This window comes from Solea solea, chromosome 2, assembly GCF_958295425.1.
Source record: "Solea solea chromosome 2, fSolSol10.1, whole genome shotgun sequence".
Classification (NCBI taxonomy): Eukaryota; Metazoa; Chordata; class Actinopteri; order Pleuronectiformes; family Soleidae; genus Solea; species Solea solea.
Genome location: NC_081135.1, coordinates 17,893,859 through 17,907,031, shown reverse-complemented (window position 1 = coordinate 17,907,031; position 13,173 = coordinate 17,893,859). Strand labels below are relative to the sequence as shown.

At 40.8% G+C, this 13,173-nt stretch overlaps 1 protein-coding gene across 14 annotated transcripts in view; it reads right to left on the bottom strand.

Annotated features, from left to right (window-relative positions):
• The window catches only part of lrrfip1a (leucine rich repeat (in FLII) interacting protein 1a), a 57,384-nt gene extending 45,998 nt beyond the window's left edge, over positions 1-11,386 (bottom strand). For all 14 annotated transcript variants that reach the window (XM_058622158.1, XM_058622159.1, XM_058622144.1 and 11 more), the window contains exon 1: positions 10,791-11,386. In XM_058622158.1, coding sequence (XP_058478141.1) covers positions 10,791-10,880 — 90 coding nt within the window. In that variant the 5' untranslated portion in view covers positions 10,881-11,386. The remainder of the gene's footprint in view (positions 1-10,790) is intronic.
• Between the last annotated feature and the right edge of the window lie 1,787 nt (positions 11,387-13,173).

The window sequence follows — 13,173 nt, the reverse complement described above, 5'->3', positions numbered from 1 at the left end:
GGTACTGCACTAGTATTTTAAATAACAGAGATCATATTTTATTCCGTTCTCTCCGGGTTCTCCGGCTTCCTCCCACAGTCCAAAAACATGCAATGTGGGGATAGGTAAATTGGACACTCTAAATTGACCATATGAGTGAGAGTGAATGGTTGTTTGTCTCTATCTGTGTGTGGCCCTGCGATGGCGACTGGCGAACTGTCCAGGGTGTACCCCGCCTATCGCCCGATGTAGCTGAGATTGGCACAGCACCCCCCGCGACCCTCTGGCAGAGGATAAAGCGGTAGATGACTGATATTTTATTCCGTGTTCAACCCTACCGTCACCTGTGTGTGAACTATACAGCATTATACTATTGCACATACTAACTACATCTTAAAAGAGATGGGTATGTATGCGGCGGTGAGTATACTCAACCAGAACTGCCATGAAGTGAACGTTACTGTTCGATGCATGCAGTCATTCAGAAGAAAACCCATGATGTCCAAACCGTTGTTTATCTTCTGTGCACTGCTAGACCCAGAGAAAACAGTCTTTTGTCACAACACTCCTCTCTGTAAACTACAACAGCTCAGTGTAGTAGCTTACATTCTGAGCCACACCCGAGTGCTTATACCTGCAGGGCAGTGAGAACTGTCCTGCAGGTATAAGCCTCCCTCCTGCTTCCAAGCCATAGTCAAACCCTAAAATTACTGAAAATTACTCTGGAAGCAACTTGAATGTAGCCTACAGCCTCACTATTTTGTGCAGAAGACGCAGGAGAGTCAGTATGTAGAAGAGTGGAGTGTGTGTTGTTGCCTGTTCTGGTGGTCATTAAATTCAGAAGTCAAACTTCTGTAAAACCTCCATGGTCAAAAGCTGGTGACGTCATTCAAAGGCGGGATAAAGCAGTAGAAAATAAAGGATATACTGTAGCAGTAGAAAATGGTTGGATGGATAGTCTCATTGTTTTTAAATATTTAATGCAGAAATGTTGCATATTATATCAAGGACTTTCCGGGACCAGTTCCCTCAAATTGAAGGACCAAATGTGCTGACACAGTTTAAGATGGGAGGACAACTTGTAAGAACTCCTTTGCCCATGGCATCCACTTTTGTTTATTTGCAGCACACTCTGCATCTGGTCAAGTGATTGTCCTTGGGATCTTGGGCAAACAAGTCTTTGTTAGTCTCCTCTCTTCCTTAATGTTAATTGTTCTGCATGGAATCATGGAAAGTAATTAAGACTTGACATTTGTTCTGCGTAGGGCTAGTCTACATATACCATGTATCATCGACTGGCGGCCCACATGGCCAATCCGGTCCGCGACTGAATTCCAAAAAAAAAGCAAGAAAAATTCAAGCACTTTCATGAGTCATGTCTATTTGGGGCAATTTTAAAAAAAACTTTGAAGGGCATTGAATTTTGTTTTCAAATTCACAAACCTTCAAGGATTTCAAGGAATCCTGGGAATCCAGTATATCGTTAAATCTAGAGAAGTGACAAGTGTTCCGAATTGCTGTTTCAGGTGCCACAGCAGCACAGTTAGATATATAGTTTGAACTAGTGTTTGACCATTTTACTTTGATCATCCTTTTGACTTTGACAACCTAATTTGCCCTTAAATGTCAGGAGTGCATCAGCAGCCTCAGGGAAACTGACTATAATGCCAGCATTCAGATCCCCACACGCCACTGTCAACTAAGATTTGGAGGAAAACCCAGCTGTGGCAAATAAACAGGAAGGAGTTTGTGATAACAATCTGCATGGGCTGTGCTTGTGATGATGTCATCAAGAGGAAGTCATTACACACACTGAGCCTCCACTTCCTTTTAAGGAGACATGAGACTGGCAAGTCATGCAGAACTAAAGGCAGCAGTTTGTGTATCTGAGGAAATGCACAAGTGATTGTTCAGTCAACTCATGCTCATTTAAACACTTCATGGCATAATGCTGGAAAATGTCTGTCTGGTTAAGTCTAATCCTGCTTCATTCACCTTGATTCAAACATCCATGTGAAACTGAGATTAGTCAGAGTGAAATTAAAACATTCACTATTTACTTTGTGATGATTTGACTCATTTCCTTTCACCGTGCAAATGCGTATTACTTCAACACAGCATTAAAGATTAACTTAGCTGTGGCTGCATGAGGGACAAGGCCTTGCTGCCTCGTTTCCTGGATAACTTGAAGAATGAGACGCGGATTGTGTGGTGGGCTTCCCCTTCCTTGCCGTCAAGCCCCAGACTAATCCTCTCTAAATACTCAGTCCTCTTCAACGCTTCAGTGAGCTTCTTAAAGCCACACAGCAAAGCAACCTGGTAATTTAATCCCCGTTTTGACTGTTTTCTTGAAACTCACCACACAAAACAGACTATTATGTGGGACCTGATGAGACGCTCTGGACAGAGGAGGCTGATGCATCATCATCTTGTGCAGATTACATTTGTGAAATTACATGTGTGTTGTATTTGTGGCCTGATCTCAGTTCATGTATTTCAATTATAAGTTTCACTGTTGACATGCAAATCCTGAACACATTATAGACACATCCATCTGTCCATCTAACTGAGTTGAATGGAACGATTTTGACAGCTGCCCCATTTCATACGGGCTTTACACTGGGTCTCATTAAATACGTTTGTCACTACTAATGGCGCATTTCCACCGGCTCTACTCACCTCACCGTCAATAACTTCCCAACCAATGACAAACATTTTGAAACACAACTCGCTACTCGTCAATATTTGTCCAGTTAAATTTAACAACCTCAACAGGCCAAGTATGTGCTCACTCTTGATTTACACTGCGACACATCTGGGTGTTTTCTTAAGACTGTAATACAAACTGACACTGGATCATCACAACAAGAAATTTTAAGTTTGCCTTGGGCCAAATTCCAGGACTGTAACTAGGGGTTGGGCAAGAGTAAAGCATTTTAAACTGGTTTAAAAATAGTGTCTCTCTTGACGCAGGTGGTTAGGGACTGCATGTAAACATAAGCAAATATAAACAGATTCTGTGTTTGAATATGCAAAATCTGTAGGGGAGGAACAAGAGTTTGGGATGAAAAACCTTCTGGATTCTTTTTTTTAGTTTGACAAATCATGTTTGTGCAGGAGCTGGTTGTCGACAAGTCAAGAAACCATGTGGAAAGCGAAAGAGGAGGAACACTAGGGATGCAACAGTACAGTTTTCCCACGGTTCGGTATGCATCATGTTTTTTTGGCCACGGTAACGTTACGGTTTCAATATCTTAATAAAGAAATTACTCAATGTTGCATTGTAAAGATAATTAAAAGCACAGATATAATCAAACCACAAACTTTGTTTAAGCAATAGTGCACTATTAGATCAAATTAAACAGCAAACATAAAACCACACAAATAAAATATAAATATAAAGTTTAGTACTATCCAATAAAAATAGACAACATTTTAACCCACTCACAGAAAGTACTTAACAGTACAACTACAAATACAATCAAAAGTGAACATGACAAGGCTGTCAACGTCCTTGTGTGTGTGTCTGGGCGTCTTCGTACTTAAACGAAGACGGTGCCTCTTCAAATTTTCTTTTTTTGGAGTCTCGTTCACTCGCCATTGTTTCTGCAATGTTCCGGCAGCGCTCAGCATTTGCATGTGGAGCGGTGATTGGCTCCGGGGAAATTCAGCAACGTTCAGATTGGCTCTGAAGGCGGCATGACCAAAGCATGGCACTGAGCAGCACTGCTCTCATGTCTGCTCCTGAGTGGATCTAATAGCACGTGATGCACGGCTTAAGTTTTGTGACGGACCGAAACGTACCGAAATAAAGTTGTTTGCTGTTGTGTGAACGGACCAGGGCGTATTAAACGGTTCGCTAAAATACCGAATATTGCTGCATCCCTAAGGAACACCCTGATAATGTATTAGCAATCAGATTTAGAACTAATCTGATTAATTTGCAGCTGTTTATATATACAAAAACTCACTAAACCCAAAATCTGGCTGATGTTGTACAGATGATGTATGGAACCAAAGGTCTAGCCTCATTTATCTGCTCCAAACTAGGGATGCTAATTCATAATTTATACCGATGAGTACCGATTTACCATTATTTGCACAACATTTCAAGCAAACATGCTACTACAAACGAATATACGGTGGGTTGATCGAATATCCAACAAAAACGTGTTAAAAGACTACTAAAATGGCAGATGCATGTGGATAAAAAGTGGACTCTTTCAGATTTGACAAACCAACTTCACCAGAATCTTTAAAGGGGACATATTATACCCTATTTCTCCAAGTTAAACTAGTTCCCTGCTGTCCTAATGAACATGTCTGTGACATGCTTTGGTCAATATACCATAAGGATGAAGCACCATAGCTCGGTTTTGTGCCTGGTCCATTAACATGCAAATGAGACACAGGTTAACACACGCCCACTTCTTCCAGGGGGTGTGTCGACGCCAGCATGCTTGCGCTACCATGACAACAGTTAAACATGAACCGTGGGAGGAACATGGCTGGTGGAGGAAACTTTGCGGTTCAACCATATATGTTTGAACCAGAGTCCGACCCTGAACAAGAGGAAGCTATGGAAGAAGTTGTAGTATGTAGACTGCAACAGCACTTGTCAGAATGGTCAGTTATGAGCTCTATTTGACCTTTTCCTAAAAATGTGTGTGTTTGTATGTCGGTTAAATATGGTCGCTTACTAAATATGGCGACCGCTGTTTGTGTAACTCACTGCTTATAAAACTCTAGATTTGTTTCAGTAACTAGCATGCTACTCCCGTGTTCTCCACAGCAGTGGGAATGTAATAGCACCGTTTTTTATTATTAATCTTCTGGTCAGTCCAGAATTGTACTGACCAAGGTTCACAAAACAGTCTGATGTAAAGTAGTGCGAACACACAAAAACACATTTGCTGACTTTATCTGGCACATTTTATTTATACATAAAATGTATCCACTGGACACGCAAATCCTCTGAGGCTGGAAGTGTGTGTAAAACACTGTGCTCCACTGTGCAGCCACAAACAGCACACTTGTCCCTAAGCATTGACATAATACCGCTCTCCCTCCCTCGCCTGCACTCTCGCATTTTATAGGGACAAGGTGGAGCTAAGGTGGAGCTCTCGAATTAAACTTCCTGCTAGGGTGGCAACATTTCCGGTGAAATGCCCATTGTGTTGTCCAAATGCACAGAGAATTCAACATCGCGTGTTTTATCTCCTATACTTACACTAAGTGGGACCACGAAAACATGACTGAGTCTTCGTATTTCACACTTTGGCGACTGGTAGGGCCTCCAGAGTCCCAAATGTAAGTATTAAAATGATTAAAAAGTTGATTTTGCATAATATGTCCCCTTTAAAAAGGAAGAAAAAAGTGTTAGCACTCAACCTGAACCTAGACTTTAAATTATACTTCTACATCAGACATGATTTTGTCAGAGGGAAATTCTTTACTTCTTAATTCCACTTCAATTCTCTCCAAGAAAAAACAACAAACAGTGCATGCTGGATACAGCTAAGGAGATGCATTCAAGAAACTGTAATTGTTAACGGATTTACAATCAAATGAACCTTCAAATATTAACAATTGAACCAACTACAGTCATTGTTGTCCTGTAAGTAATGAGAGTCTTTACACAGTCAATTTTTTTGACATTTCAATCCAATGAGGAGTAATGACATTGATTTGCAGTAATCCACCCCACCACACTACAGTCCAAATGAATCTCTCATAACTGGACCATGTGATAAAATCACCACTGCTCTAGTATTAAGTGGCTACAGTGTTTCTTCATGTGTGGTCTACTTAGTACTTTGCAGTAAACAGTTTTGGTTAAAAGTCTGATCAGTTCCTCTGTGCCTTCTGATCCTAAGGGGAGTGGAGAAAGGTACCATGATGAACCACAACTTTCACAGCTCATGTAGAAAGTCACACTACAAACATCGCCAGGTATGTGCACTACACTGAAATGCCTAACACACTGAAACAGTGTTGATTACGTCCATGCAGATTTTCCATTTTCATGCCACCAGGGTGACCAGCTGTTGAGTAACATCTCTCACACCTCTCCTCCATCCCCTTCCCCCACCCACTGACCCAATCTAAACAGGGGAGCAGCAACAGCTGATCTTTCAGGAGCATCTATTTTTAACACTCTTTTTCAGAATGGGCCAACTCATCAAGGCTGCCATGCTTTCCTGTCAGTGAACTGCCATTGGAGAACCTGACCCCTCTACCACTTAAAGGTACAGACTTTCTCTTCGTTGTGCAGATGTGACAGAAGAAAAAAACTGGCAGTGATCACTGTTAAGCTGTCTGAGTGGTGACCCGGGTCTTGAAACAGACAAAGAGGCCTCGGTCAAAGGGAACCTGCTGTTTGGCTGTTGTATCTGCTGCTGCTGCTGCTACAGCCCGGTGACATTCCTGCCACCACAAATAGACTAGACAAGTCACGACTTCCAGCAGCAGCAGCAGCAGCAGGAAAGTGCAACCTCAGAAACACCACCACACCACATACAATCAGTCAAGCAGCGAAGAGCAGACTGCATTCAGAGAGAGTTTCACACTGTTACCATGTCTGGTGAGCATATGTATGTCAGTTAGAAGTGATATGCAAATTTACTGACACATCCTGGTTGGGTTAGAACAAACTTCCCCCCAACTGAACAATGCTCAACAAACTTGCCCTGTAACAGAGCAATAGTTATAGTTATGAAGGTGCAGTCATTTGCATTCACCATCTCATAATAACAATATCAGGCAGTAGGATCCACACAAAATCAATCCCATCCAATATTCATTGTTCAGTATGTGACAAATATGAATCAAATATCCACAAAACACAATATTGCTCCCTAATTGTTTTTTTTTTTGCCTTGTTGATTCTCTACTTTGAGATTACACTAAAATGTTGATCATTATTTTGTATTTCATGTATGGGCAAAAGTGTAGATACACGGGTGTCACAATATATCATCAATCTTCATTTATAATGTTCTATTATGAGACAGAGGATGATGTGATACTGAAATTAAGAGTTGAAAGTGGATTTTGTTCACAGTTTATGGTCGAATTGCAACTGATAAATCCAAACCAAATGCGACTAACTGTGTCACTGTTTTTAAAGGTTTCAGATTCAGTCTGTCCAGATAAAAATGCAGCCATGTCTCCATGTTACTGCCTCTGAAACAGTGAGACAGTGTATACAGCAGGTATGTCAGGAGCAGAGTTGATGTGTTATAGGTCAAAACGTGTGTGTGTGTGTGTGTGTGTGTGTGTGTGTGTGTGTGTTAGATGTAGTGAAAGTAGGGATAACATGATTACTTGATTTCACAATTAATTGTGGTATTAAGCGCTACAGTATATTAATCGTAACAATTCTTCAATACCGTCTGAAAAGATTATGACCGAAGCCCGGAACCATATAGGTAGTTCAGCGCAACTCAAACGGAATGAAAACAAAGTTACACAACAACTACGTGTTACCGCTTCTGTTTTTGTTTGTGTTCCATGCAATTTGCAGAATAGAACTGTTCCCGATTGTTAAAGTATGGCAGATGAAGAGTTATTCCCTCCAAGAAAGCGAATCAAATCAGCCATGTGGGAGTTTTTCAGCTTCAAAAAAAAAATGACCATGGTGTCATTGTGGATGACTGCGCACCAGCATGCAAATCATGCCACAAAAATTGCTGTGAAAGGAGGAAACACGAGTAAAGGTAAACGCACATCAACTGGGTTAAATTACGTTGATGTTCAACAAACATTTAATTGGAAGGAGATTAAATGTAAGCGTGTCATTTGCAATTAATAATGTATGATGCATGTTCGGCTTTCAGGGTTAAACGGCATTCACTTAACGTTACGTTATACGAAATGTTATGTCCGTTTCATTTATTACAAATTTATTTGTGCCATTGTAATTTAAACATGAAATAAACAAACCACAATAATAGATACGTTTTATATCTGGCCACGTGCAAATAGATAAACTTAAACATTTGGTACAGATGACAATTTATGACTTAAATAATTTAAACCCCTGGGGGATTAATAATTGTTGCCTATATAATAGTGTAGTGTATTTGCTACATTGTTTTGTTGGCATCAAAATATATAAATGAAAGAAACTTTAAGACCTATAAGCAGCGTTCATGTGATGTTACACATTCATAGTCTTGTGAAATAAATAACGCTTGATAATCGTGATAATCAGAATATCGTGATTATCCGACAACAATTGTACCAAGAAATACTATAATCGTTACATTTAAGTGAAGTTTAATTAGACAAAAACTTGTGGTGCTTTAATCAAACAAAACTCAAACAGAGTTTTTTTCAGATACAACACAATTTTAAATAGTAGTGTGTAACTTTAAAAGATAAACAAATGCCGCACTGCATCCAAAACGTTGTCAAATAAGTTCACACGATGCCAATTAAGTCTATCAGCTCCGCAGCACTTTGTGTGCATTTTCGATCTTATGTCACCCGACAGTGTTCCCGCTCTGCCAACAGGAAGTTATTTATTTTTAAACAGACAGAGGCAACAGTCTAGTAAAGTGAGACGACTGCAAACAGGATTGAGCCCGACTGAAAACACAAAGAAGCACCCCCGAAAAGTGTCGGAAGAGAATTCTACATCTTAAAAAACCCAGTCTGTCACCAGTTTGATTTGGTGGGATAAATACTTCTTGTCCCCACCCACCTATGTGCTGCTTCTGTATACACATACACGCTCCCTTAGTCAGGTCTGATAAGAGTTGATGGAGCATGTTTTGAGATGAAGAATGCAGCATACAAATGTTAAATCATGTTCAGTGTTCACCAAGATCAAACTGAGGCACAATAATAACATTGACAAAAGACAGTTTCATCAGATCAGTTTCATTTTCACAAGAAGAGCAGCTCCTAACACTGCTGTGCTGGCAGATGACAACTTGAAAATGAGTGAGGAACAGGGTGTGAGTTTGTTTCCAATATGGTGCAGCTCTACACTTGTGCCAACACTTGTGTATCACACATCAAACAGAGAGACTTAAGTCCTGGATACACACTAACTAAGCATTATAGTTCATCCTCCAGCAGACTCCTGAAGAGATTAGAAATGGGGAACAAGTGTAAACATGACTTCACCACCTGTTAGAAACACTGTTAGAGTGCAACTGCTGCTGAGTCCTGACATGTGTTAATGTGGGGCAGCCAAACAGTTCACACACAGGTTAGTACATGAAAGGCTCATTATCCCAAAGACCAGTCAACCACTTTCGTCTGCTGTGGGTCATGCTGCAACTGCATTACACCAGTGCATCTATATATCAAAACCTGAAATAAAACTTAATTTAATTTGCTGAATAAATTATTTATTTATTCTACACTGCAGTTCATATTAGTGTGGTATTCCCACATTCTAAATGGTCTATTTAAGTGCTTTATCTTCATATTTTACCAAAGAGCTGGCTGATGAGGCCATAATCATCCATCTATTGTCTACCACTTTATCCTCAACATTGGAGGCAATATCAACTGACATAGGCAAAAGGTGGGTTACACCCGAGACAGGTGACCAGTCAATCGCAAGGCCAACATATAATGAGACACAACTACTGTCACACTCACAACTATGGTCACTTTAGAATGTCAGATTAACCTCTGCATGTTTTTGGACTATGGGAGCGAACTGGAGAACACACACACACACACACACAAATTAATCATGACTGAATTATTGCCCTCTTGTCTCATATCAGTTAAAAACTATAAACTGTTGCCTAAGGAAAATAATTGTAGCCTGTGATTATTGTCTTATTGTAACATGGATTTGACACAGAAATGTTTTTCCTCCTCCTGCTGCTTGTTGAATAAATCCTCGACAAACACTCTCAGGTGGTTAAAAAAATAAAACACACCTTTGGTGCAACTATGTTACCAGGCAACATTTAAAAATAGTTTGCCTATTGCATATTAAGCATGTTTCAAGTCTTTACAAATTTGTAACAACAGGAAACAGATCAGCAGTTGTCTGGATGGTAGGAAGTCAAACTAAAGAATAGGGAGCATAGTGTAGAACAGGGTCAGCAAAGATGGTTAGGGCTGCAATTTAAGATTAGTTTCATCAACATCATCAATAAATATATGGTTTTATCCATTAATCAATTAGTTGTTTTGTCCAGAACATTAAGAAAATATGCATAATAAAGATGTCATTTATGTGCATAGCAATAACCTGATACACTATTCATACATTGCACACACACAATGAACTATCTATCATACAACCAATCTTTCATTATTTAATATGTGTCATTGATTTTATCATAGATGGACTGATGTCCAGACTTTAAGCAGACTTTCTCTCATACAAAGGGTTTGCCATATTTGTGAACTCCTATAATCCTACAGATTGAAGGTAAAAGATGAACTAATTCATATTTTCTTTTAAATACTGTAATGGTATGAAGGCATGTTTGTCAGGATATTTATATTTCTTTTTTAATAACCATTAAGACATAATAAATAATGAAGAACAGAAGGATGCAGCGCCCCCTTGTGGCACTTAGAATAAATAACCAGGACTGTATGTTAGTGAGTTACACATCATTTTCACGTCACTCAAGTAAAATAAAAACTTTGTTCACATTTTTACCAAATTCACCATGACTAACTTATTGTGTTGAGTGTTATTAGTCGCGATATCTTCCCATTGCTATTGGCGACACAAAAACAAACAACAGTATGTAGGTGAGTGGGTCATGAGGAGGAAGACCACTTCACGGACTCCTTCTTCACTCAAATCAAACTGCTCCACTCACCTCTCTCGCTATGAGATTCAGGGCATCGTCCTCCGCCGTCGACTTATCCTTCTTCGTGGACCGTTTACGTCCTGTGCCCTGCGTCCCCATGTTTCCTCGCCACACAGCCTCGAATCCTATCCACTGAGTCGTGTTAAGTTTACCTTCACTCCTGCGGTGCGGCAGCAGCACCGAACAGTCCAACACAGAATGGTGTGTGTCCCTAAAATGTCAAGTTAAAGGCGGAGGAGTGAGAGCAGCCACTGCTCAACGCGGCTCATTGTCACACATCCGTTTCAACACTCCTTCCTGTGAAGACCGTCACAGTGCGGACTCGAAACGTGAAGTGAAGCGAGTGGAAGTGAAGTAAAGTCAGCACGTGCGTCTCTCTTTAAGCTAGCGCCCCCACTGCAGCTTCACTCTAAACAGCGTCGCAAGTGTACCACGCACTCTGTGGGAACAACATAAACCCCGGCTTTGACAATAAAGACACTAACTGTAAGCAAACTACAGTTAAAATATTTTATAAATGTGTCGCTTCTAATGCTGCGGTGTGAGGAGCAGCTTCACAGTACGACGGACTTCATCGAACTCGTACCTGTCGCACGAACTTCTGAGCAAATACCCAATCATGTTGCCTTCATGTCGTGTGGGATATATCGTGTTCCGTGAAACGCAATTCGCGTCGACCATGACCCTCCACAAGCTCTCGTGTTTGTTTGTTGTTGTTGTTGTTTTAGTACCAACAACATAGTGCTACACAATACAATAATAACTACTATGTTGATAATGATATTGATAATATACACCTTCCGCAATAAACACATACAAATGTGGCATAATGACAGGTCACACTTAATTTGGCTGTGTGGGAAAATTCCATTCTCAATAGCTCAATATTTTTGGCAAATGATTTAATGGTACTCTTAGGGATGTACAATATTATTGGCACAATATCGGTATAGGCTGATGTAAATAAAACATGTAAATAAAATATGTTAATTTTACTGCAGAAGAAACTAATTGAGCTCTGTAGTTGACAGCAACAATATTGTGCATCCATCAGTAATTGATGTATGTGTTCAATTATGTGTGGTGTGTGCGGTGAAAACTGAGGCCCAATATGGTCCATATTTGTGTCTAATCTTTAGTGTGTCACTATTACACAAAATTGCTGCACGCCAATTGCTGGACGATTGCGTTAATTTACATGACCCACCACATAAGTGATGGTGAATCCGAGTCTCCCTGATGAGATTTACGCAGGTTCCTTGAACGCAGCACCAACCTCTGGATGGGGACTTGTTGAGGGATCAGTTTCAGGCAGAAACCACAGCTGCAGCCACAGACATGGACTCTGGCTTTCTCTCACACTCCCTCTGCTATTTTTACTGATGAGCAGTGAGAGAGCTTGTGTTTCTTAAAGAGACAGTCTCAGTTCTGAATGAGTCAATCACAATGTACTGTACATCCCATAATCTTGATGTCACAGTGCAGTGCAGTGTGTCATGAGTGGCAGGGGAGAGTTTATGGTGACCTCAGTAGGTATTTTTAAATCTTGTATCATAGACTAAAGAGGCTGTTTTTATATCTTTGTGTGATGTCATATCAATTGTTATGTGGACTGGCTATGATAACAACAACAGTGCTATTTTTATTATTATCAATATTAATGATAATAACAATTGGTACTATTATTAGGCATTTGACATGAATTCCAGACACAAAGGATTGCTAAATACACTCAAAACAAAAATAAACAACATACCTTGAATTGCGGCACACGGTGGTGTAGTGGTTAGCACTCTCGCCTTGCAGCGAGAAGGCCCGGGTTCGAGCCCCGGTTGGAACAAGGGCCTTTCTGCATGGAGTTTGCATGTTCTCCCCGTGTGTGCGTGGGTTCTCTCCGGGTACTCCGGCTTCCTCCCACAGTCCAAAAACATGCAATGTGGGGATAGGTTCATTGGACACTCCAAATTGACCATAGGAGTGAGTGTGAGAGTGAATGGTTGTTTGTCTCTATCTGTGTGTGGCCCTGCGATGGACTGGCGAACTGTCCAGGGTGTACCCCGCCTATCGCCCGATGTAGCTGAGATTGGCACAGCACCCCCCGCGACCCTCTGGTTGAGGATAAAGCGGTAGATGATGACTGACTGACTGACTATTATTAGGCATTTGACATGAATTCCAGACACAAAGGATTGCTAAATACACTCAAAACAAAAAATAAACAACATACCTTGAATTGCGGCCACACGGTGGTGTAGTGGTTAGCACTCTCGCCTTGCAGCGAGAAGACCCGGGTTCGAGCCCCAGTTGGAACAAGGGCCTTTCTGCATGGAGTTTGCATGTTCTCCCCGTGTGTGCGTGGGTTCTCTCCGGGTTCTCCGGCTTCCTCCCACAG